This window comes from Saccopteryx leptura, chromosome 2 (assembly GCF_036850995.1).
Source record: "Saccopteryx leptura isolate mSacLep1 chromosome 2, mSacLep1_pri_phased_curated, whole genome shotgun sequence".
In the NCBI taxonomy this organism is placed as follows: domain Eukaryota; kingdom Metazoa; phylum Chordata; class Mammalia; order Chiroptera; family Emballonuridae; genus Saccopteryx; species Saccopteryx leptura.
Window position 1 is genome coordinate 270,672,269 of NC_089504.1, and position 24,500 is coordinate 270,696,768.

A 24,500-nucleotide genomic window follows, 5' to 3' on the forward strand; every position below is an offset into this window, starting at 1 on the left:
AGAAGGTCTATTCTGACAAGAGGGCCAGAGTGATACAATGGAGATCTGACCAGCATAGCTTGATACCCCTGTTAACTGTTTTGATTATTCAGTTATACCACTGAGTTGATTCCAAGCCCATCAAATAACCCTCTGTGGTTACAGTTTTTCTTTAATTTTTTTTTTTAAATTTTATTTATTCATTTTTAGAGAGGAGAGAGAGAGGGAGAGAGAGAGGAGAGAGAGACAGAGAGAGAGAAGGGGGGAGGAGCTGGAAGCATCAACTCCCATATGTGCCTTGACCAGGCAAGCCCAGGGTTTCGAACCGGCGACCTCAGCATTTCCAGGTTGATGCTTTATCCACTGCGCCACCACAGGTCAGGCGTTACAGTTTTTCTTAACATTGAAATAATACTTTGCCCAAAAGACTTCAGTCTAATCCTTGGAATTATTACATGGCTATGCAAAAGTAGTTTTACAGTTGTAATACAATTAATAAAAGAATTAATAAATAATAATACAAGAATAAACTGTTTTGTGTACTCTCTACTGTAAATCTACTTTTGCACAGCCCTGTATAGTAATTATCTCTTCAAAGTTACCAAATTGTACCTTCTGATATACATATAGATCATTAAAAACAATAGCATTGGATTTCTCATCAGAGTGATTACAGAGGGAGGGAGTGTATCAGAACCACCTAGGAGTATTTTCAAACTATACAGTCTTTACTGTGTCTTTATCTTACTCTTTCCCTGGAGTCACTTTGGAATTGCTTTATTGTGTGGTACAGACTGCCTTTAGCAATATGATTTATCAGTTTATAGATTAATAAATGTATTTTCTGACAGGTTGTTAGCTTGGGTAAATATGTATATTCTTTGTCCCCTTTTCCCCTGATAACTGTGATGGAAAATAGTTACAACACTTTTACCTGTTTTCATGGGCACCTGATAAATGCCAGCCACCATTTCAGATGCTGAGAAATAGGTTCAAAGACATAGTTTTTACCATTTAGGAACTCATCATTAATGGAAGGAAATGGGACAAGAATCACCACTCTACTCTTTGGGAAGTGGGAGTAGACATGACAGAGTAGGTTGTTAAGTGCATGTAATAAATGAGAGTGTGCTAAACAGAAAGGAAGTAGGAAGGACGTTTAGAGTGAAGAAAATAGCACGTACAAAGGCACAAAGGAATGCTGTGTTCAGAAGATGTCAGAAGTGAGTTGAGAAAACTAATGGCAGATGTGACCAGAAAGCTAAGTTGGAGCCAGACCACAGAGAGCCCTGTAGGATATGCTAAGGACTTTGCACTTTACCTTATAGGTAGTAGGGAACCAGCGAAGATTTTTAAGCTTTTTATTTTTTTATTTTTACAGGGGCAGAGAGAGTCAGAGAGAGGGATAGAAAGACAGGAACAGAGAGAGATGAGAAGCATCAATCATCAGTTTTTCGTTGAGACACCTTAGTTGTTCATTGATTGCTTTCTCATATGTGCCTTGAGCATGGGCCTTCAGCAGACCAAGTAACCCCCTGCTTGAGCCAGCAACCTTGGGTCCAAGCTGGTGAGCTTTGCTCAAACCAGATGAGCCCGCACTCAAGCTGACAACCTCGGTGTCGAACCTGAGTCTTTTCACATCCCAGTCTGACGCTGTATCCACTGCGCCACCGCCTGGCCAGCGAAGGTTTTTAAAGTAGAACTTACATGAATAGATTTGTGTTTAGAAAGCTAACTGCTGACTCTGTGTGGGGATGGACTGGAGAAGGGAAAAATTCAAAGCAGGCTGACTTTGAGAGGTTATTGCAACAGCACAGCAAATGATGCTGAAGACCTGCCCTAACACAGTGGGAAAGGAGAGAAAGAAAAGGGTGTCAGACATGTTCAGCAGCTAGAATGAATAGGATTTGTATCTGCTCCTGATACATAGGAGCAATAAGTAAGCTTCACAAGGACAGAGGTTTTTGTCTGTTTTGTTCACTGAGCTTATTGTATAAAGGAGTGACTGAACAAATGAATGAACATACGAATATACATATAAGTGAAACTAACTTCCTCTCTGCCCCTTAACTACCCTGAATGCACTTGATTTCAGACAGAATGACCAGGCACATTTAATAATTAAAATGTAAGTTCCTTAAGAGCAGGAACTATATTTGTTTTCCTCATCACTATGTTTTCAATACTTAGGTTGACACATAGTAGGCACCCACTAAATATTTGTTAAATGAAAGACTAAGTCTTACCTGTTCAAATCGTTTCTATCAGGGGTCCCCAAACTGCGGCCTCTGAGGCCATTTATCCTGCTCCCACTGCACTTCCGGAAGGGGCACCTCTTTCATTGATGGTCAGTGAGAGGAGCATAGTTCCCATTGAAATACTGGTCAGTTGTTGATTTAAATTTACTTGTTCTTTATTTTAAATATTGTATTCTTGTTTTGTTTTTTTTACTTTAAAATAAGATATGTGCAGTGTGCATAGGGATTTGTTCATAGTTTTTTTTTATAGTCCGGCCCTCCAACGGTCTGAGGGACAGTGAACTGGCCCCCTGTGTAAAAAGTTTGGAGACCCCTGGTTTATATATTTCACTTTTATAACTTTATCATTAGGTGGCGCTAAGAAACCATTTTTCCGCCCTACATAGAAGATTTAGCCGGGAGACTTGCTTTTTTATGTTTTGTTTTGTTTTTTAACTGATTGCAAAATAATACATTATTTCTTTCAGATTAGGGATTGAACTTTTCAAATGGGTAAATTAAAATTTAGGGAGGTTGCACATTTAAATGACTTTTCAAAGTAAGAAATTACTGTATCTCTCATAATATTCTTTAAAAGAAATAGTTCAATTGAACTTAATATTTGGTAGTTGAATGAAAGGCCATCCCGGATGTGCCTCAATTATCTTTGTCCAATATATAAATATATGCTGATATGTATAATAATGTTTCAATAAATATGTATTATCCTTCTCCCTAATGAAGCTTCTACTCAAATAGATCTATTTCTAGCATAGACTTTGACACAGCAAAACACATACTGTACAACCAATTAAGCTGATGACCTAGCTTTTTAATTTTTTTTTTTTTTTTTTTTTTTTTTTTTTTTTTTTTTTTTTTTCATTTTTCTGAAGCTGGAAACAGGGAGAGACAGTCAGACAGACTCCCGCATGCGCCCGACCGGGATCCACCCGGCACGCCCACCAGGGGCGACGCTCTGCCCACCAGGGGGCGATGCTCTGCCCATCCTGGGCGTCGCCATGTTGCGACCAGAGCCACTCTAGCGCCTGAGGCAGAGGCCACAGAGCCATCCCCAGCGCCCGGGCCATCTTTGCTCCAATGGAGCCTTGGCTGCAGGAGGGGAAGAGAGAGACAGAGAGGAAAGCGCGGCGGAGGGGTGGAGAAGCAAATGGGTGCTTCTCCTGTGTGCCCTGGCCGGGAATCGAACCCGGGTCCTCCACACGCTAGGCCGACGCTCTACCGCTGAGCCAACCGGCCAGGGCGCTTTTTAATATTTTTAACTACTTAATATTTGTTACTCTTTCGAATGATTTTCATAATAAGGTTGATATATTACCTGCATTCATTTCATCTGGGATGCTTATTATCTGGACCCCCATTCCAGAGACCTACTGAGTCAAAATTTCTGCTCCTTTGACAAGTTCGAAGATAAAACATTTTGCTAAAGTTTGAGAATCACTATTTAGAAACAAATCAACCAATAAAATGGTTTTGGTTAAATAAATTAAAGTCACTGTATCTTTTCCTTTCCCCTACCATCTATCTAGTTCCATCTATTTCAGATCTAGCTACTCTACTCACTGCCATTGTCACAGCTTTGGCTCACAGTTCTGACTTGTTAGCATTCCTCATATTAAGTGCTCTTTACAGTCTAGTTATTTTATCATTCTTCTTTCCTTATACTTTATCCTGCAGCCATTTAGAACTTTTTCTGTTTCCCAAAGACTTATGATCTTGCAAATACTGTTTCCTCTGCCTGAAATGCTTCTCCCTATTATTTTTTTCCTTACCCTTTTTTTTTTTTTTTTAAGAAAAATATGGAATGCTTCACGAATTTGCGTGTCACCCTTGTGCAGGGGCCATGCTAATCTTCTCCGTATCGTTCCAATTTTAGTATATGTGCTGCCGAAGCAAGCACCTTACCTCTTTTTATCCAAAGGATTTACACTTAAATTCTAAGACCCAGCTCAGATATTACTTTCTCTTTAAAGTCTGAAATTCCACAGGCAGAATTAGTTTTTCATTGTTTTGTGTCCTGGTAGCATTTTGTCCACATCTCTGTTGGATTTATCAAGTTGCTTTGTAATTACCTGTCTGCTTCCAGTAAACCATAGCTCTTAGATAGCAGGGATCATATTATGTTCATCTTTGTATTTATCTGATTTTGGCCTGGTTTCCCATTGGTGCTTAGTATTTGATTGTTTAATATGTAAATGAACCAATCACCAAAGTGTGGGCATTCATTAACTTACCATGTTTGTTTTCTCAATTATTTTGTGTTTTTAAAATTTAGTTTATTTACATCACATTTCCATATAGAATATAAACAATGTGTTTTAAGAAATTTTTTGATACTTTTTTCTCTTGAAATAGATTCTGATATCAAAGAACTTGAAGATCAGTTTGATGAAATCATAGTAGATTTAGCCACCAAACGTAAGCAGTATCCCAGAAAGATCCTTGAATGTGTCATAAAAATCATAAAAGCAAAACAAGAAATTCTGGTAAGATGATTTACCTTTAAAATAGTAAATTTTATGTTATGTCTGTTTTACTGCAATAAAAATTTAAAGTATAAGATCGATGTAGTGATAAATGACATTTTGTTTTATCTTTCCTGCCTCAGTTACTACTGTTTGTTTCTTATAAGACTTTTTCCTATTCTAAATCACACTAGGTTTTGAATACAACTGATGGTAACATAGAATTTGAAGATAAAAGATTGACAATGACTTTATAATTTGGAAACCAGGAAGAAAAAAGAAATTTATCTTTTAAGGCTTTTCTTTCTATTTGTCATGTTTGGCACATTATTTATATATGAGTATATATTTTGGAAGATGCTTTAAATTGATAGTGAAGATTGAGTGCCTGTTTATAATGCTGAAATTTGCTTTATGAATTGTGTGTAATTTATTTAGCTCCCAAAATCATGATGAGGCAAGAGTAGGTTTGCTGGGAATGGCTCTCCTCTGTCATGAAAAATACATGAGAAATGTATTGTGATATACCACTTGTCCTTAATTTTTGTTTGTTTGTTTGTTTGTTTGTTTTAGGTGAGAGGAGGGGAGATAGGCAGACTACCGTGTGCGCCCTGACTGGGATCCACCCAGCGACCCCATTTGGGGCCAGTGCTCTAGTACCGAGCTATTTTTAGTGTCTGAGACCCACACTCCAATGGAGCTATCCTCAGTGCCAGGGCCACACTCAAACCAACCGAGCCACTGGCTATGGGGAGTGAAGAGGGAGAGAAGGAGGAGAGGGACTGGGGGAGAAGCAGATGGTCGCTTCTGCTGTGTGCCCTGACCTGGAATCAAGCCTGGGATGTCCATATGCTGGGTCAACGCTCTATTCACTGAGCCACCAGCCAGGGCCTGTCCTTAGTTTTTTAAATGAGCATACTTTTCATATAAATCTTTCTATTGCTTTCCTTACAGGAATTGTTTTAGATAACTAAGACAGGTACTTGATCTAAGATACTTAAGATCTAAGATACTTAAGTCATTCTCAGAAAAAAATATCTATAAGCAGAATTATTTTTTTCTTCTATAGCAGTTAGTCCTCAAAGAAATATCTTAATTTATTTCCTCACCTCATTTTTAAAGTTTCCTTAGGAAAAACATTTGAAATATGTTTAAATCTTAGTATCACCCTTCCTATTAATTGCCCCTCCCTTCCTGAAGAAAACCCAATAATCAGTATTACATAAAAGGAAGAAGGTTGGCAGGCCTAGGTGAGATACTGCTGTGGAAGTTTAAAAAGTGATGCAAAATGTATGAGGGGAAGATGCTAAGGACAGCTTTTTAAAACTTTTTGGTTCTTGCTAGCTTTGGGCAAGAGAAAGGAGGAACATTGTTCTCTTTCTTTTTGCCTGAACTGGGGATCCTGTTTTTTATAGTCTTCTGCTATGCTATAGTCCTAGTGTGTCCCAGGATCTATAGGCTCTAATGCTCTGACATGGTTGTGTCAGCTACCTTAAAAAGCAGTTTCTGCCTGACCAGGCGGTGGTACAGTGGATAGAGCGTCAGACTGGGATGCGGAGGACCCAGGTTCGAGACCCCAAGGTTGCCAACTTGAGCACCGGCTCATCTGGTTTGAGCAAAAGCTCACCAGCTTGGACCCAAGGTCGCTGGCTTGAGCAAGGGGTTACTCGGTCTGCTGAAGGCCCGCAGTCAAGGCACATATGAGAAAGCAATCAATGAACAGCTAAGATGTTGCAACGCGCAACGAAAAACTAATGATTGATGCTCTCATCTCTCCGTTCCTGTCTGTCTGTCCCTGTCTATCCCTCTGACTCTCTCTCTGTCCCTGTAAAAAGAAAGAAAGAAAGAAAAAGCAGGTTCTGTGGGAATATGAGTTCTAATTTCCAAACACTTTTCTTAAAATAAACTTTTTAAAAAACAGTTTATTCGTAATTTGGAGACTACCTAGTAGTTGAAACACAAAATTTAGTCTATGTGCCTTCAATTTGCTTGCTTTCCTTCTATTTTTCAATGGTGCAATTGCTTAGTGTGTGCAGTAGGTGGCAGTACTATAAAAGATATAACTCAGACTCACATGGGTCTTTTTTTCTTTTTTTCTCCATTCTCTACAGATAGCAGGTTTTAATTTTTGTGTTTTGGGGTTTTTTTCCCCCCCAAAGAATGATACTACTGATTAATAGTATGTTTGCTTACAGTAGCTGAAGAAAATGTTTATATGAGGCATTAAGTGGTGAAAGTAAGTCTGTTTTAATTTATATTATATTTAGAAGCAGTACTGCCCTGTTGTACAGCCTTTGGACCTAAACTGTGACCCTGAGCCAGGTGAGTCTGTTCATTTGTGGTAAAAATGAAGCATCAGCTTGTAATTTTTATGAGTTCCTGATACTCTTTTAAAAGTATCATCATCAGAGGTATCTTCTCTTTGATGTTCTAACTCACTACCATGTGTGCTCTTCACTAAGGATTTTGAGAACTTACTGCCTCAGAATCTCTAGGAGTAGTACTCAGGAATCTGGACTTTTATAAAGCTTTCTCTTAACCAAGACTATTATAACACCTTTCCCATCTCTAACTTCTATTATAATACCCTCCCATGTCTAATGGCTATTATACTATCCATTCTTTACAGCCAGAGTTATACTATTGGAGTACTCACGGTATCACTCCCAGTGTGATCACTTTCATTGGTGTTTCCTCCTTTACAAAATAAAATCCACCAAAACTATAATGTTGAACTTAAGAGATACACGCACTTATTATGCCTTTGAACTCAGTTCTGTTTCAGTGTAGATCCATTCTCTAAAACAGAGAAATCAAATTTATAAAAAGTTATGACTGACCGGTAGTGGCACAGTGGATATAACATCAACCTGGGATGCTAAGATTCCAGATTCAAAACCCCAACGTCCCCGGCCTAAGTGTAGGCTCGCTGGCTTGAGCCCAAAGGTTTCTGGCTTGAGCAAGGGGTCACTATACATACAAGAAAGCAATCAATGAATAACTAAAGTGCTGCAACTACAAGTTGATGCTTCTCATCTCTCTCCCCTCTTCCCTTTCTTTCTCTCTCGCCCTGTCACCAAAATAAAAAATAAAAAATTAATACAAAGGTATGTAAATCCAGAAACAGAACTTGCATTGCTAAAAACATGGGTCATATATATTTATAAATGACTTCATTCTCACTTTTAAACTTTTATAATAATTTCCATAAAACACCTTTTGTAGTTTACTTTAGGTGCTCAAAAGTAATGTTTCTGGGCTATTAATAAAGCAATTAAGATTTGATTTATGGGTAAGGGTTATTTATACTCATGGCTTTGAGAACCTTACCTTTGTCTAATTCTGAACTACTTCCTAATGGGTCCCCCTGCCCTCCTCATTCTTCTAAGCTAAAGGAATAAACTGAGTGGGAAGTACAAGAATGAAGATACTCTGAAATTGCTCAAAATCACAGTGTTCACTGTGTTTGAAATAAAAATTGCCTAGGACCTAATGCTTGTCACGGTTCACTAAAAAGGGGTAGTTGCCAAAATGCAGTGGTTGAAATATACTTGTTTTGGTTTTGAACAACATGAAAATAAGAATTGAAACCTGTGGTATCATAATATACTCAAGTATTATGACTTTTGATACAGTTAAGTCTCTAAAGAAACTTGGTAACCTTTTTATCTTAGGAAGGAAAACAAATTCACTTAAGTGATCCTTTGAAGGTCTAAATGATTTTATTACTACCAGTCCCATTATGTAGTATTAGAAAAAAAGGAATAATCAGAATCTATCTTTTGGATAAGTTTTGAGGAGAATTTATCATTATCTGTTTTCACAATATTTATAAGTTAGAATAGCATCAGCTCTTTTAAAAAAAATTTTTTTTTAAGTGAGAGGAGAGGAGATAGTAAGACTCCCACATGCACCATGACTAGCATCCACCTGGCAACCCTGTCTGGGGCTGATGCTCAAATCAACTGAGCTAACCTCTGCCTGGGGCCAACACTCAAACCAGTTGAGCCACTGGCTGTGGGAGGGGAAGAGATAGAAAAAAGATAGAGGGTGGGAGAAAGAAACGGATGGTTCCTGCTCCTGTGTGCCCTGACTGGAAATCAAACTGAGAATATCCATATGCTGGGCCAACTCTATCCACTGAACCAACCAGCCAGGGCCAGCATCAGCTCTTTAAGCACAGCAGAATTGCAGTTTTATTAGCATGACTTCATTTATCCATGAAGTCACTTCAAGCATTGGTTTCTTCATGATGAATTCTAGCTATGGTGCCTGATGCTTTAAGTGTCTTTGTCACTAAATATTACAGAAACATCCTGCCTACGTATGTGAGGTTGTTATGAGTCACATGAGATAAGGGGCTCTATAAACTAGAACTAAAATAAATAAGTAGTAGTTGGTAAGGAGATGCTATATAAGTATAACCTTATACATTTTATTCATTTACAATGGTGTCTTATAATACTACATAGCTTATAATGCATCTGACTGGTAAAATCATATGAAATTAATTAAAATGGCTTAGGAATGTGGGAAGCATAAATTTATATGGAACTTCAAAACCTAAACTGCGTGAGAAATCTTATTGGAACTTCTTGAAAGTTTCTTTTTGTTATTAGACTATTAAGTGATATCAGATGTTTTTGAAAGCTTACACTTTTAAAGAAGGTTGTCTGGTTTTCAAAACAATACATCATCCCTCAGTATTTGTGGGGAGTTGGTTCCAGGAACTGCCCCCCCCCCGTGGATATTAAAATCCACAGGTGCTTTAGATTTCTTTTATATAAACTAGCACAGCGTTTGTATATAATCTACTTACATCCTCCTGTATACTTTAAATCATCTCTAAATTACTTCTTATGCCTAATATAATGTAATTACTCTGTAAATAGCTGGTATACTATATTGTTTAGGGAGTAGTGATGAGAAAAAAGTCTATATGTGTTTAGTACAGACGTAACCATCATAGGATTAACTATATCATATGTGTCAGTAACATTTTTTCCCAAATATTTTCAGTTCACAATTGGTTGAATCCATTTACGTGTCAATAACAATGTAACATTTTTTTCCCAAATATTTTCAGTTCATAGTTGGTTGAATTCATGAGTATGTAGAATCCACAGATATGGATGGCCAACTGTATGCAGTTGATTTGGCATAGTTATGTTAAGAACTTTGGGGAATACAGAGGCAACGCAGACATATTCTCCCTGTAAAGAGCCCATGTCTGAGTAGAAATAAGAGATGAATATAAAACAGGATTCTACCATGCCCTCTGTCTGGTTCCTTTCCCAGTTTTCACCTTCTGATAAAATGGCTCCTTCATTTATATATTGCTTTAGCCAAGAGTCAACCTTGAATTTTTCCACTCCTGAGCTCTTTATATCCCATCCATCAATAAGTTCTACAAATTATTTCTTTCAAATATAACCTTACATTAATCTACTTCATCTTATTATCACCTTTACTCTAAGTCACCATTACTCTAGCCAGATTTCCGCACATGCGTTCTAGAAAGGCTTCCTTTTCACTCTTGTTCTCTTCTATTCCAATGAATAGACATCAGGCACAGCTGATTTTTAAACATATAGAAAATATGGAGTGTAAGATAATGGCATCTTTGTACCCACTACTTATACTTAAGGGCCATTCATATTTTGCCACATTTGCTTCAAACCTTTTTAGGAACTGAAAGTTTGGATGTAGTTGAAACTTTTTATCCCTCCATATCCCATTCCATTCCCTCTTAGTTCAGAAGGAACCACTATCCTCAAGCTGAGTAGATCCTTCCTAGCCATGCTTTTAGGCTTTAACTTTATAAACATGTATCCATAAACAATGTATGGTATCTGTTTTCAGATTTTATAGGCATTGTATCATAATGATCATACACCATTCTGCAACTTATATTTTTCTCTCAACATCATATACACACATAGCCCTCTGTTCATTTAGCTACTTGAATACTCTGGTGTATGACTATACTGTACCACCTTTTATCCATTCCACTACTGAGAGAAGCTTAGAGTGTTGTTGGGATTTTATTTTGTTTTGTTTCTGTTTTTGCTGTTATAACCAGTATTACAATGACTGTTCTTATACCTTTCTCCTTATGTAGTGTAAATATGTCACAGATGTTCTGGGGTAGATTTCTGGAAGCACAATTCCTAGGTCATAGGATTTGTTTCTATTCAGTTTTACTACATTTAGGCTTTACTACCCCTCCAAAGTAGTGGAGTCAGTTTGCATTCCCACCAGCAGTGTTTGAAAGTCTTGCTTCCCCACATTTTTCCAGCAATTGAATTGTTTCTCTTTCTCTCCATGCACATGTGTGTGTGCACATACACGGGTGTGCAAAAGTAGGTTTACAGTTTGTATGGAAAAATATATGTAGGTTATGATTATTACAATAGCTTTATTAACTCAAAAGAATGTCACTCACCACTATATACAGTGTATATGTAGTCTATAAAGTGAGATTGAGCACCCTTTTCTTTGTTTTTTTGATCCCATAGTTTCTTCTGTGAATTGCCTGTTTATAGCCTTTGTCCATTTTTCTATGGGTTTATTTGAACTTTTTTTTTTAATTTTTTTTATTTTTCCGAAGTGAGAAGCAGGGAGAGGCAAACAAACAGACTCCTGCATGCGCCCAACCGGGATCCACCTGGCATGCCCACTAGGAGGCGATGCTTGGCCTATCTGGGGCATTGCTCCATTGCCACTGGAACTATTCTAGCGCCTGAGGCGGATGCCATGGAGCCATCCTCAGCGCCCAGGTCAACTTTGCCTCAGTGGAGCCTTGGCTGCGGGAGGGGAAGAGAGAGAGAGGAAGGAGAGGGGGAAGGGTGGAGAAGCAGATGGGCGCTTCTCCTGTGTGCCCTGGTTGGGAATTGAACCTGGAACTTCCACACACTGGGCCGACACTCTACTGCTGAGCCAACCGGCCAGGGCCTGAACTTTTCTTTTTTTATTCATTTCTAAGATTCATACACTCAGGCACACACGCACATGCACCCACATTCTAGATGTTAATCCTTTGGTTATAAACACTAAATATTTGCTTTCAAGTGTTGGCTTTAACTTTATGACCATACATATATGCATATATAAAAAAATGTTTTATGGTAGTCAGAATTACCAGGTTTTTCCTTTATAATGTTTTCCTTCAGCATCTTTAAGAAATCCTTTACTCGAGTGACGTAAAGATTTAATGTTACTTTTTCTATAGAGTTTTGAATATCATATTTAGGTCTTGAATCTATCTGAATTTTTTAAAAAAATTTATGATGAAGGGATCTAATTTCTACAATATTGATAGCCAGTTGTCCTAGCATCATTTAGTGATTAGTCCTTTTCCCCACTGCTCTGTAAGGTCACTCCCTAATATACAAAGTTTCCATATATTTTTGGGTCTTGTTTCTAAGATCTGTTTTTAATTTTGTTAGTTGATGTGGCTTTCTCTGTAGCATTATCACACTTTTTAAGTTACCGTAGTTTTATAAGTCTTGGTATTTTGCAATTTCTCCAAAATTTTGTTGCCTATTTTTGACCCTTTACTCTGCCATAGGAATTGTTAGGATCAACTTGTTAAATTATATGAAAAATCTTAATGGGATTTGATTGGAACTGTAGTTAAGTTATAGATTTTTACAGATTATTTTGGAGAGAAGTGCCAGGTTTACAATCTAGGTGTTCCCATTTGTGAACATATTATATCTCATTCTTAGGTTTTCAAATTGTCCTTCAACAGTATTTTATAAATGCACATGAGAAAAATGGATATAAGAGTGCTACCTCCTTGCTATGTTGATAATAGTATTATTTAAGGGAATGGATATTGTAGCTAATCTGTAATGCATGTGAAGTGTTTAAAAACATAATAAAGATGGCGATAAGAAAAAAAGTAGTGTTTTATAGATTTCTCTATATAGGTTTAGCACATCTTTTATTTTTCCTAGATACTGTTCCTTTTTGTAGCTATATGAATGGTAACATTTTAGAATTACATATTAAAATTGAATATTGCTAGTGTTTAGGAACACCATTGAATTTTACTTACTGAACTCTAGTGGTTTATCTAGTTTGTTAGATTCCGTTCAATGTAAATAAATCACTTGCAAGTGATGATAGGATTTGCTTTTTTTCTAACCTTACACTTTTTTTTTGTTTTATTACATTGACTAGAACTTCTAGTATATGTTGGGCAGTAATGGTGATAGTGGTCATAAAATTTTAAAATTATTAAAAAAGTGTTTATTGAATACTTTTGTATCAACTGGGATAATATATTTGTTAACCAGTTTTATTGAGGTATAATTTACATAAAATAAAATATATCCACTTTAAGTACATAGTTTGAGTTTTGACAGTTGTATATAACAATGTAACCATCACCACAATTTAGACATAGAACATTTACCATCACTCCTAAAATTCCCTTGTGTGTCTAGATCATATGCTTCTTATCTCTAACTCTGATATTATGGTGAATCGACACTGACAAATTGTTCTGATGGTTATTTGTACATTCACAGAGAAAACCTCAGTTTCTCACTAATACAGTTTTCCTTTCATAAACTGTTGAACTAAATTTGTCTACACTTTAGTATATTTACCTGATGTATGTTTGCATCTATGATTGGGCGTGTGCGCGTGCACACACACACACAGATAAACATGTGGTCTTTTGAAACATATTGTTCCTTTCCAATATTGTTTTCGAGGTCATGCTGCTCTCATAAGACAGTTTGTAAACATAGAAGTTATCTGTCTTTGAAGAGTGAATAAGATTCATCTATAAAACTGTCTAAGTCTAGTGGGGGGGTGATGTGTGGGTGTGAGGTGATATTTAATTGATTTAATACGCTTTTTTACATTTTTCTAGTTCATAGAAATATTAATTTTGTATATGTTTAGGGATATGCTTTCACGTTTTCTGTATTTATTCAATGATGTTTTGGACAAAAGTGGAGAGGTTGTGAATATCTAAGCCAGCTTGACTAGTAGTCTAAGATACTTTCAGAAACACAAGTCAGCTTTCATTCCTCTGCTTAAAATTCTAAAGCCTTCCACCTTTAAAATATATAATAAACTTCACACTCCTTAGCATTCCAATCTGACTCCCACCTACCTATCCAAATTCAGGCGCTTTCCTTTTTGTTCTCTTTTTGCTCTAACTACCCTAATTAAAATAGCCTCTCCTCAGTTCTCTATTGTAATATTTGTTCATTAATAGCATCTGTTACAATATGCCAGTATTTGTGTGTTTCTTGCGTATGGCTCTCCCAAAACTGAAAGGTCCATGAGCTTTCTTACTTGAGTTTGCTTTGAGTAGCCAGCATGCAGCACCATGCGCAATAGTACTGAATGACTGTTATTATCCACACATTCAATATGTATATTGAATCTCTCCTGTATGCCAGAGCTGTTCTCAGTGTTCTCAGTGTGAAGGATATAATGGTGGCCAAAACAGACGAGGTCCTTGCTCTGTGAATCTTATATTCCCTTGGGAGCAGGAAAGTATAAACAAATCTAAAAATAAGTAACATCAGTGCTAGGGTGATGTGTTTAGGTATGGGAAACACTTTTCTGAGGAAGTAGCAAGTAGGAATTTATCTTGTGACAAGAGGAAGAACTGTTTAATAAGAGACAAGAGCTAGAACAAGGTTCCTAAGTCAAGAATGGGCTTGGATATATACGGAACAAAAAGACCACTGAGGCTGCAGTGGAGGGAATAGAGGGAACGAGCATTATCGGACAAAGTTAGAGGCTTGGTGGAGGCCAGATAACATGCGAGGAGTGCGAAAGTCTTGGGTGCCTTAAGAGAAAGAAATACAGCTCCTCAGTACTGAAGTAGCGGTGAGGTGCAGGTGGGAATGGATGCTGAGGATTACACACCTGCTACCTAGCAAGTGTGTTCAAACAGATGTATTTAAGTTGTAGCGTAGGCTTATCTCCCAGAAAGTCGTAAATCACTGCTCAGTTTTTGGTTTCATTTTTACCAGGGATGCTGGTTTACAACTCATGGTTCTCATTCATGCCTTTTCTCCTTCAGAAACCAGTACAAGCCAGACATCTCACATTATACATGCTCACTCATGCTCATAAAAATACACTGGGAATAGGAAGGGAGCATTCAGGTAATGCTTTCTTGATGAATTTCTGAACTTGTGTAGGCTTTTTGAAGTTTGTTTCCCAGTTTAGTTAGTTCAGTGACCTGAAAACAAAACTGGGTTGATTACTCAATCTTTCATTTCCACTTTTTCGTTTCCCTATGTTTTAGAAAGCCAGTGACTAGGGAAGGCAGTGTCCTCAAGGGTGCCTAACTTCCACATTTTTATGAGCAAACTTTTCTTTTAATGTCCTTGCATCAATATTCTGATTAGCTGTCTAACAATAAGATGACTTTTCCTAATCTTTTGTGATCCTGTTAATGAAACTAATAATTACTTTCATATTATCTTCTTTTTAAAAATATTCTTTGAAGTTAATTGAAGAGACTTTGCATTTTTCTCTTGTCTTCCACCAAGCATGTAATGATGACACAGAGCTATTTTTAAGTTTCTCTGCAGTAGACTTGATGATACGTCAAGTTCTTTTGCTGACCCTACAAGCAGAGGACTTAAGAGTCAGTTCCTCTTCTTGCCTAATAATGCCAACTTGTTTAAGCGTCTGCCAGCATTCTTACAGGTAGCCCCCCTTTACAAATGGTTGTTTCAAGAATTTGTATTAGCCTGACTTGTGGTGGCGCAGTGGATAAAGCGTCGACCTGGAATGCTGAGGTTGCCGGTTCGAAACCCTGGGCTTGCCTGGTCAAGGCACATATGGGAGTTGATGCTTTCAGCTCCTCCCCCCTTCTCTCTCTCTGTCTCTCTCTCTTCTCTTTCTCTCTCTCTCTCTCTCTCCTCTCTAAAAAAAAATGAATAAATAAAATAAAAATTAAAAAAAAAAAAAAAAAGAATTTGTATTAAATCTGAGCTTTGGAAGTTGAAATGCATTTCCCCTGAAAAACATTTACTAATGGTATTATAAGTGGTTAAGTTTCTCAGCTACCCTTTAAAGAGCTATTTAACCTATAATGTAGCTGAACCACAACACATTTATGATGAAAAATATTGGTAAAATCACATTTAGATGCACATTAGTTCTATTATATGTTGCTTAAGTTAGATTTGGGAGAATAGTTTGGACCCCTAAACACCGTTGTTTGGGATGAGAGGGTGAATAGTGGTGCCATGGAGATACTCCCATCAAGGCCGTGGCAAGGAAGCCACTGGGAATGTCTGGGGAGGTGCATCTCCACACCTGCACGGCAGGGGGCAGCCATCAGCACGGGAGACATTCTTAAGTCCAGTGTTTATACATCTGGAGGACCTCTATGCTCTTATCAGTTACAGAAAAATCTTGGGAGAGTGAGCGAAAAGTGTATATATTTGAAATTTCCTAAGCAGATATTAATGTTGGGAAATGGTTTTTTGATGCATTTACAGATAATATAATCAATATTTAGTGATCATTTTTGTGTTTGTTTTTCTCCCCTTTGTATTTAAAAAAAATTTTTTTTTTTTTTTCTTTTTTCATTTTTCTGAAGTTTGGAAACAGGGAGAGACAGTCAGACAGACTCCCGCATGCGCCCGACCGGGATCCACCCGGCACGCCCACCAGGGGCGACGCTCTGCCCACCAGGGGGCGATGCTCTGCCCATCCTGGGCGTTGCCATGTTGCGACCAGAGCCACTCTAGCGCCTGAGGCATAGGCCACAGAGCCATCCCCAGCGCCCGGGCCATCTTTGCTCCAATGGAGCCTTGGCTGCGGGAGGGGAAGAGAGAGACAGAGAGGAAAGCGCGGCGGAGGGGTGGAGAAGCAAATGGGCGCTTCTCCTGTGTGCCCTGGCCGGGAATCGAACCCGGGTCCTCCGCACGCTAGGCCGATGCTCTACCGCTGAGCCAACCGGCCAGGGCCTAAAAAATTTTTTTTATTGATTGATTTTAGAAAGAGAAGAAAGGAGAGAGAGAGAAAGCTAGGAATATCGATCTGTTCCTCAGTGTGCACTGACCTGGGATTGAACCAGCAACCTCTTTGCTCAGGCTTACACTCTAACCAACTGAGCTATCTGGCCAGGTCTGCTGTATCTTTTTTTAAATCTTTGTATTTTTGGCTCTGGCCAGGTGGCTCAGTGGATAAAGCCTCATCTCTGCATGCCCTGGTTGAGTATGAGTAGCAGTTAATTAATATACAACTAACTAGAACAGCTAAATGGAATGGCGAGTTGATTCTTTTCTTTCTCTCTCTCTCCCCCTATGCCGTTCCCTTCTCTCCCTTCCTCTCTCTCAAATCAACAAAAATTTTTTAAAATTTTGTGGTTTGGTTATATTCCTAAAAGTATTGATTCTTTTTAGTTTTCAGTGAAAGAATTTAATTTACTTAACTTAAAAGTACTATTAATAGTTAAAACAGATTTAACTATAGAATTTTCTGTTTTTAATTCTTTAATGGGCATAATATATTTTTATTTCAAGAGGTTTTCATTATGTTAGAGCTAATTTTTTTTTCAATTTACCATTGTTTCAAGGGTGGGGGGGAGAGAGAGAGAGAGAGAAGCATCAACTCGTTACTCCATTTAGTTGTGAATTCATTGGTTGCTTCTTGTATGCGCCCTGACCAGGGATCGAACCTGCATCCTTGGTGTGTCAAAATAGTGGTCTATTCACTGAGCAACCTGGCCAGGACTTGTAGAAACCAATTTTTGGCCATAGTATGATTTTTGGCAAGGTGATATTTTAGAAAGTTACTTGTAGATATAGAAAAGCAAGTGCTTTGGGTTCTAGGAAATATGGTTCCAGTTCTCTTCAGTTCTGGGTACATTTTTAGCTCTCAGCTTGTTTCCTTATCTATATATAAAAGAGGGCTGATGAAACCTGCTTACCTCACAGGGTTGCTAAAGGTCTTACAGAAGATTGATTGGCAATGTACGCCAGCTCATACTAGAGGGATGGGCTGTCAGAGGATCAAGTAGGGAGAGTTTTTATGCCACTGTTTCTTTTCCCTGAACTCTTTTTTTTTTTTTTCAATAACCAAGTTTCTCAAAAGAAGAATCTATACTCATCAGCTTCACTTTTAATCTCTAACTTTGTCAAAAAAAAAAAAAACAACCCCACACAATTATGTAGTATTCTATTTGGAATAATAATTGCTTTAGTTTTGTTTGTTTTGTTTGCTATTGTGTCTATCAATAATTCTTTCCCAAACACTTCAATAAAACTGTAAAATTCCTCTATGGTAAATATTTCAGGTTATCTACTAAAATCCATTTTTTAAACCTTTTCCTTATTCTTGAGCTGTTCCCCTGGGAACCGTTTGTCTTCCTGTTCTAGTCTGGACTGGTTTCTCTCTAGGCCTGGTGCAAAGCTTGTATCCTGCCTGTCCTTTCCTCATCACCCTGGGAATTTCCTTTACTTCTCTTCTGTTTTGAATCATGTTTCCTGGTTCCTGTGTTTTCTTCTTTCTTGATTTATTCTCTTGTTTTGGTATAGCACTTCCTCTACCACCCCACCTCCTATCCTCCCTCCCCTGAGCCTCCAGCACCAAATCCTTTTAAGGCAACTCTTAACACCTATAAAGTTTTTCTTTCCTTTCAATTCTCCTGGGGGATTGACCTCACCCTTCTTTGTGCCTCCACAGCACCTTCTGTCATAGCCTTGTCCATCATACCTACGGAGCACCTGCTCCACATGTCAGGCACTATGTTCAACATTAGGGAGTCCAAGGTTAAGAGAATGAGCTTGTTCAAGGAAGTCCTGAAAGTAACACCTTGGTTCTCACAGGAGGCAGTATTGCCCCCTAGTGGCCCCTTTGAGAAAGTGGGGGTTGACCAGTTATCGGTTGACCACAGTAATGGGAGAGTACAGCTGGCATTTTGTAGTCAAGAGCCAGGAATACTAAATGTCTCATATGTCCAGCACAACTTTACAATATTCCACCAAACATTCATGTGTGAAAATCTGTTTATCATTACTCAAGCCTGGGGCCTAACTCCTTTTTACATACAAAGCCAAACAGATGGAGAATAGCTATTGTCCATCAGTGTGGGTTTACAATTTATTTTTATTTTTCTTTTTTCTTTTAGTGAGACGGAGAGAGGGACAGATAGGGACTGACAGACAGGGACTGACAGGAAGGGAGAGAAATGAGAAGCATCAATCTGTAGTTGCGGCACCTTAGTTGTTCATTGATTGTTTTCTCTTATGTACCCTGATGGGGGGGCTCCAGCTGAGCCAGTGACCCCTTGCTCAAGCCAGTGACCATGGGGTCATGTCTGTGATCCCACACTCAAGCCAGATACCCCACAGTCAAGCTGGTGAGCCTGCACTGAAGCCAATGACTTCCAGGTTTTGAACTTGGGTCCTCAGTGTCCCAGATTGATGCTCCATCCACTGTGCCACCACTTGGTCAGGGTACAGACAAATTTTTTTTAAGTAGCATGTCTTTATAAAAATTTAAGGATACCTTGGTTGATAGATTGTTTTATAAATCATGCAATTATAGAATAAGATTGCCTTGACCTATACATAAAAGTAAGACAACTTCCTAGAGTAAATATTTTAAAAGTTTTGTTTGTTATTGTATGTATTGTGTGTATATATTGGGATACAACATACAGTGCACAGCTTGATGAATTAATACCCATATATACACACAAACACATGTAACTGCCACCTTGCTCTAGATATGCTGAGTTTCTGCATAGTTGAGAAATACAGGATAAATTTATTCTTAAAAGGTAAGTTATATTTTCAAGTAATATACCCATTGCATGTCCACATGTACAATAAATACAATTCTTAGAATATAGGGGGACTATGGGCTTGGATAGGAAAAAAATTACATTGTTATTTTTACTAACCTCACACTGAAATTTAGCGTTTCCTTCCATTTTGAATGCAGGATTTGGTGGTAGTGCTCACGGTACCTGTAACTATTTTGCTACTAGAAACCACAGATATTTGTAATTTCAGTTGTTTAAGATACTTCACAATATTGTTTATACTCATTATTTTCATATTACGGTAATTATTAGACCTGCCACTCAGTGTTGTTATTTAAATCATTAATAAAGTGACATATGTATTACCTAAACAATGTTTAATAATTGTATTTTTAAATTTTAATTTAAGATATGAAATTCTAGAGTAAGCAAAGCTAATGTACAATGATAGAAATCAAATGAATGGTTGCTTCTCATAGAGATTGACTGGGAAAGGGGAACAGGGAACTTTCTGAGCGATGGAAATGTCTAGGTCCTGGGATACATCTCTCTGTATGTAGATTATACTTCAATATATAAAAAAACATTAAAAAATAGTCCATAGGCTTCACCAAATTTCCAAAGAAATTTCTGGTAACAAAAATGGTTAAGAACCCTTTCCTGAGGCCTTCATGCTAGCCTAGGGGTAGTCAACCTTTTTATACCTACCGCCCACTTTTGTATCTCTGTTAGTAGTAAAATTTTCTCACCGCCCACCAGTTCCACAGTAATGGTGATTTATAAAGTAGGGAAGTAACTTTACTTTATAAAATTTATAAAGCAGAGTTACAGCAAGTAAAAGCATATAATAATAATTACTTACCAAGTACTTTATGTCAGATTTTCGCTAGGTTTGGCAGAATAAATCTTTATAAAACAACTTACTATAGTTAAATCTATCTTTTTATTTATACTTTGGTTGCTCTGTTACCGCCCACCATGAAAGCTGGAACACCCACTAGTGGGCGGTAGGGACCAGGTTGACTACCACTGTGCTAGCCTTTGCCTCTCTCCTTTGAAAGCCTTCTTTCTCTCAGCTGTTTTTCTGTTCATTTCATTTTTTTCTAAAAGTGTTCTCACTTTTTTGAGGTAAGGAAAGTCAGAAAGGAAAAATAACAGTTATTAAAGAAATTTTTTGGGGGGGGCTTATTTGCCAGTCTCTTGAGGCTGATAAAGCTGTAGTCCTCCTAACATAGTTACGTACTTGCTTAGACGTTAAGAAATTTCTAGTTGAGAACTACTCGTTTAAAAACTAATTTGTAGGCAATTTCATAATGGAATGATTTTTCCCATTTCCAGTTTCTCTTGGAGTTTTGGTAGGATTTTTATCCCTCTGTCATTGAATGTGCAGTTCTGTTATGAAGCAGCCATGAACATTTGTAACAAAGATTAGAAGACAATAAAATGTATTTGGAATTAGAAAAGCATAAAGGAAGTAAGGAAAGAAAAATTAAAACTACTGATAATGTACTCCAGAAATTTCATTTAGGTCTCTTTGACGCAGTGTGATTACAAATTCTAAGTCCAAATATGTTTTACTTTTATAAAATTCAGACTAGTACAAATATCAGATATTAGCCTATGTTTATTTTAAAATGTGATGATAGTGCTTGACGATGTTAAGCATAGTGGTAGATAACACACAGAACAAACAGGCTTTCTTCTGGGGGCACATAGAAGACTACTCATAATACAACTCTGTCATGCATATAACTATTAGTTTTACTGTCTAATTAGTTTTACTGTCTGTCATGCATATAACTATTAGTTTTATTTTTCTAATGTTTTCACAGTCTTTATGTATCTAGATAAATTTAACAGGACACTTGTTGTAATAGATTGTTAACTATTCTAAGAAAGTTTGAGCTAAGGTAAAAAGATCCAACAGATGTTTATCTAGGTAGCATCTGCATGTCTGTTATGGCACGTTATTAGATTTTAAAAATAACCTAAAATACTGTTTGGCGGTGTCTTTGCAGCTTCTCATGTGGAAAATTTGAAATGCAGAGGAGAAGCAATAGCTAAGGAGATCAGTGGAGCTATGAAGGTAAAAGCTACATGCTAAAATATTACAAAATGAACTAAGTGTTTAGCTAGGTATTTGCTTTTAACAACCGCGTGTGTTTTAGTCCATTGTAATATGAATTCTTAGTAGTTTTAAAAATAGGTCTTTAAAATAAGTTGATTAAGCAACAGTAACATTCAGAATAACTGCCATTTATTAGGTACCTAGTCTGTCCCAGTAGTATACATGGCTTCTTTAAAGGCTGGTTCTGTTTTTTTTTTTTAAGCTGGAAACAGGGAGGCAGTCAGACAGACTCCCGCATGCGCCCGACCTGAATTCACCCGGCACGCCCACCAGGGGGCGGTGCTCTGCCCATCCGGGGTGTTGCTCTGTTGCGACCAGAGCCACTCTAGCGCCTGGGGCAGAGGCCAAGGAGCCATCCCCAGCGCCCGGGCCATCTTTTGCTCCAATGGAGCTTCGGCTGCAGGAGGGGAAGAGAGAGACAGAGAGAAAGGAGAGGGGGAGGGGTGGAGAAGCAGATGGGCGCCTCTCCTGTGTGCCCTGGCCGGGAATCGAACCCGGGACTTCTGCACGCCAGGCCGACGCTCTACCACTGAGCCAACCAGCCAGGGACTGGTTCTGTTTTTGAGTTCTGAGAGTTAGCAGTCCAACAAATAATTTTGGATAATAATGCCAGCTAACATTTAGTGAGCATTTAGGGTGGACCAGGTACCATCTAACTGCTTTACCTATGTTATCTTACTTAATGCATCCAGTAACCCTATGAGATAGGTACTGGTATTTCACTATTTTAAAGATGAGGAAATTGAGGCACAGAGTGGATAATTAGATTGTCTGAATAAATAATTCAGCCAGGATTTAAGCCCTGGTTGTTTGGCTACAGAGCCTATATTCTGAACCACTGTCAAATTGGAGTCTTAATATTATTATAATAAAATTGTTTAAAATTTTGGCACTTATTTTACATAAACAGGAAAACATTTTATTTCTAGTATATGAAAGTTAGTTTTTAAACTTCTTCATATTCTCCCCAGGTATTAAAATGTCTATAAAAAGCTGTTGTGGTTTGTGTCGATGCTGTGATTTTCTGGTGCTCATGCTTCTCTCACAGTGTGTTCCTGATCAAACTGTGGTGAGCAGGGCTACAGGCCAGCCTGCCACTTGGTTTTGTAAATTAAACTGACTTAGAATACAGCCATATTCATTTCACTTACTTATTGTCTATGGCTTCTTTACATTACAATAAAAGAATTGAATGATTGTGACAGGGATGTAACCACCAGGTCCTAAAATATTTACTGTATGGCCCTTTATAGGAAAAATGTGCTGATCCTAAGATTTCTAAAATATATACTTATTATCCTAGAATGTGGAATTTCAGACATAATTAAATCCTTAGATCTTCAATTCTGTTACCTTGTGTTCTGCCTAAATTGTATTTTACTACCAGACATTTGTAGGAATAAAACATATCTTTTTAGTCTTAGCTTATAGTTAAAATTCCTCAACTAAAACTGGTATTTTAAGGTCAAATTGAATATCCATGTCCCCAAAAATTAGATCTTAGAAAAAGCCTTGACCTGAAGAATTCAAATTCTTGAGTGTTGTCTGTCCCTGTGTGTTTGTGTTCCACCCTGGATTAATGTTGACTATTACTCTTTGTTTACTTTCTTAAGTCCTTGCCTGCATTAATTGAACAAGGAGATGGATTTTCCCAAGTTTTAAAGATGCAGCCTATTATCCAGCTCCAGAGAATCCACCAAGAAGTCTTTTCCAGTTGTTACAGGAAGCCAGATGTTAAACCCGAGAGCCTTATTACACAAATAGAAAACACACCTACAGAGACTTCTACCAGGAAAACCACTAATGTAGTACTGAAAAGAAGGCAAACTAAAGATTGCCCCCAGAGAAAATGGTATCCTTTGCAGCCAAAGAGAATTAATCTTGATACTTAAGTTTTTTTTGTTTATCCTGGGAGTTGAAATTAGGCACTATGAACATTGAGATTGACATCTAATGCCTAGACAGGACTTTATTTAAAACAAGTAACTCTTTAGTAGTTTCTTTATGCAAATGTAGTAACTGTTCTGGGATATGATGTAATATTGTATTTCTTTCCTCATCGTTTCATCTATAGTAGATGAAAAGCGAAGTTTTAAAATATTGGCACAAAGCCATCAATGGTTTAACAGTGCGATCTTTTACTGCCCTTAAGTGCCATCCACTCTTGGCTGCCTCACAGCTTTTATGGGCTTCCATGAGTAACATATTCTGTTGGGTTTTCTGGGTATACTGCTTTCTTAAAAACCGAGCTGTGTAACAGTTTTTATTTCAGTGCTAAAAGGAATCACACACAGTTCTGCACAGGAACGCATGCAGGTTTTTTGTTTTGTTTTTGTTTTTTGTTTTCAATGCAATTTGCTTTATCAAATTAATGTGCAAATGACAAGACTGGCTTTGACTTTGTCACTTTGGGTCAGCTAATATGGGATTATTTTTAGGAGTTTTGTTTTTATTTTATGCTATAAAACAAAACAACTAGTACTTGTGCAAGACTTTCTCTTAGAAATAAAAATGGGCATATGGCCACTATTTATTGTTTATACTTTGTTTTCCATAGACTTTTTGACTTGGGAATAATAGGTTGGGGTTTGTTTGTTTGTTTGTTTGTTTTTAGAATTTCTCATTATTTCTTTGTATGATTCCAGTTCAAAAATACATATCAAAATTATACATTTAAGGATGTTTATATATCAAGGATATAATCATTGGTAGAAAACTGATAAAGCTATATTGCCCATACTTCTAGCATTTAACTACAGTTTCTTGTAACACTTACCGTGTCTCTTACATTATACAGTGTAGGCAGGGCCATCTAACTTGCCAGCTGTTTCCCCTTTTGATGCCTATCCTTTCAATTCATTTGTGAAGGAACTTACTAATTATGAGGTTGAAAAATCTGTACTTCT

At 37.6% G+C, this 24,500-nt stretch overlaps 1 protein-coding gene and 1 non-coding gene across 2 annotated transcripts in view; one reads left to right on the forward strand and one right to left on the reverse strand.

The window, feature by feature from the left end:
• Positions 1-23,823, forward strand: part of NSL1 (NSL1 component of MIS12 kinetochore complex) — a 28,137-nt gene extending 4,314 nt beyond the window's left edge. Inside the window, exons 3-6 of the mRNA XM_066361790.1 lie at positions 4,590-4,720; positions 6,967-7,021; positions 21,485-21,552; positions 23,208-23,823. Coding sequence (XP_066217887.1) covers positions 4,590-4,720; positions 6,967-7,021; positions 21,485-21,552; positions 23,208-23,486 — 533 coding nt within the window. The 3' untranslated portion in view covers positions 23,487-23,823. The remainder of the gene's footprint in view (positions 1-4,589; positions 4,721-6,966; positions 7,022-21,484; positions 21,553-23,207) is intronic.
• On the reverse strand, positions 4,028-4,134 carry LOC136396427 (U6 spliceosomal RNA). The gene has a single exon (XR_010749714.1). It is a non-coding gene; the product is annotated as a U6 spliceosomal RNA (small nuclear RNA).
• Positions 23,824-24,500: the final 677 nt, after the last annotated feature.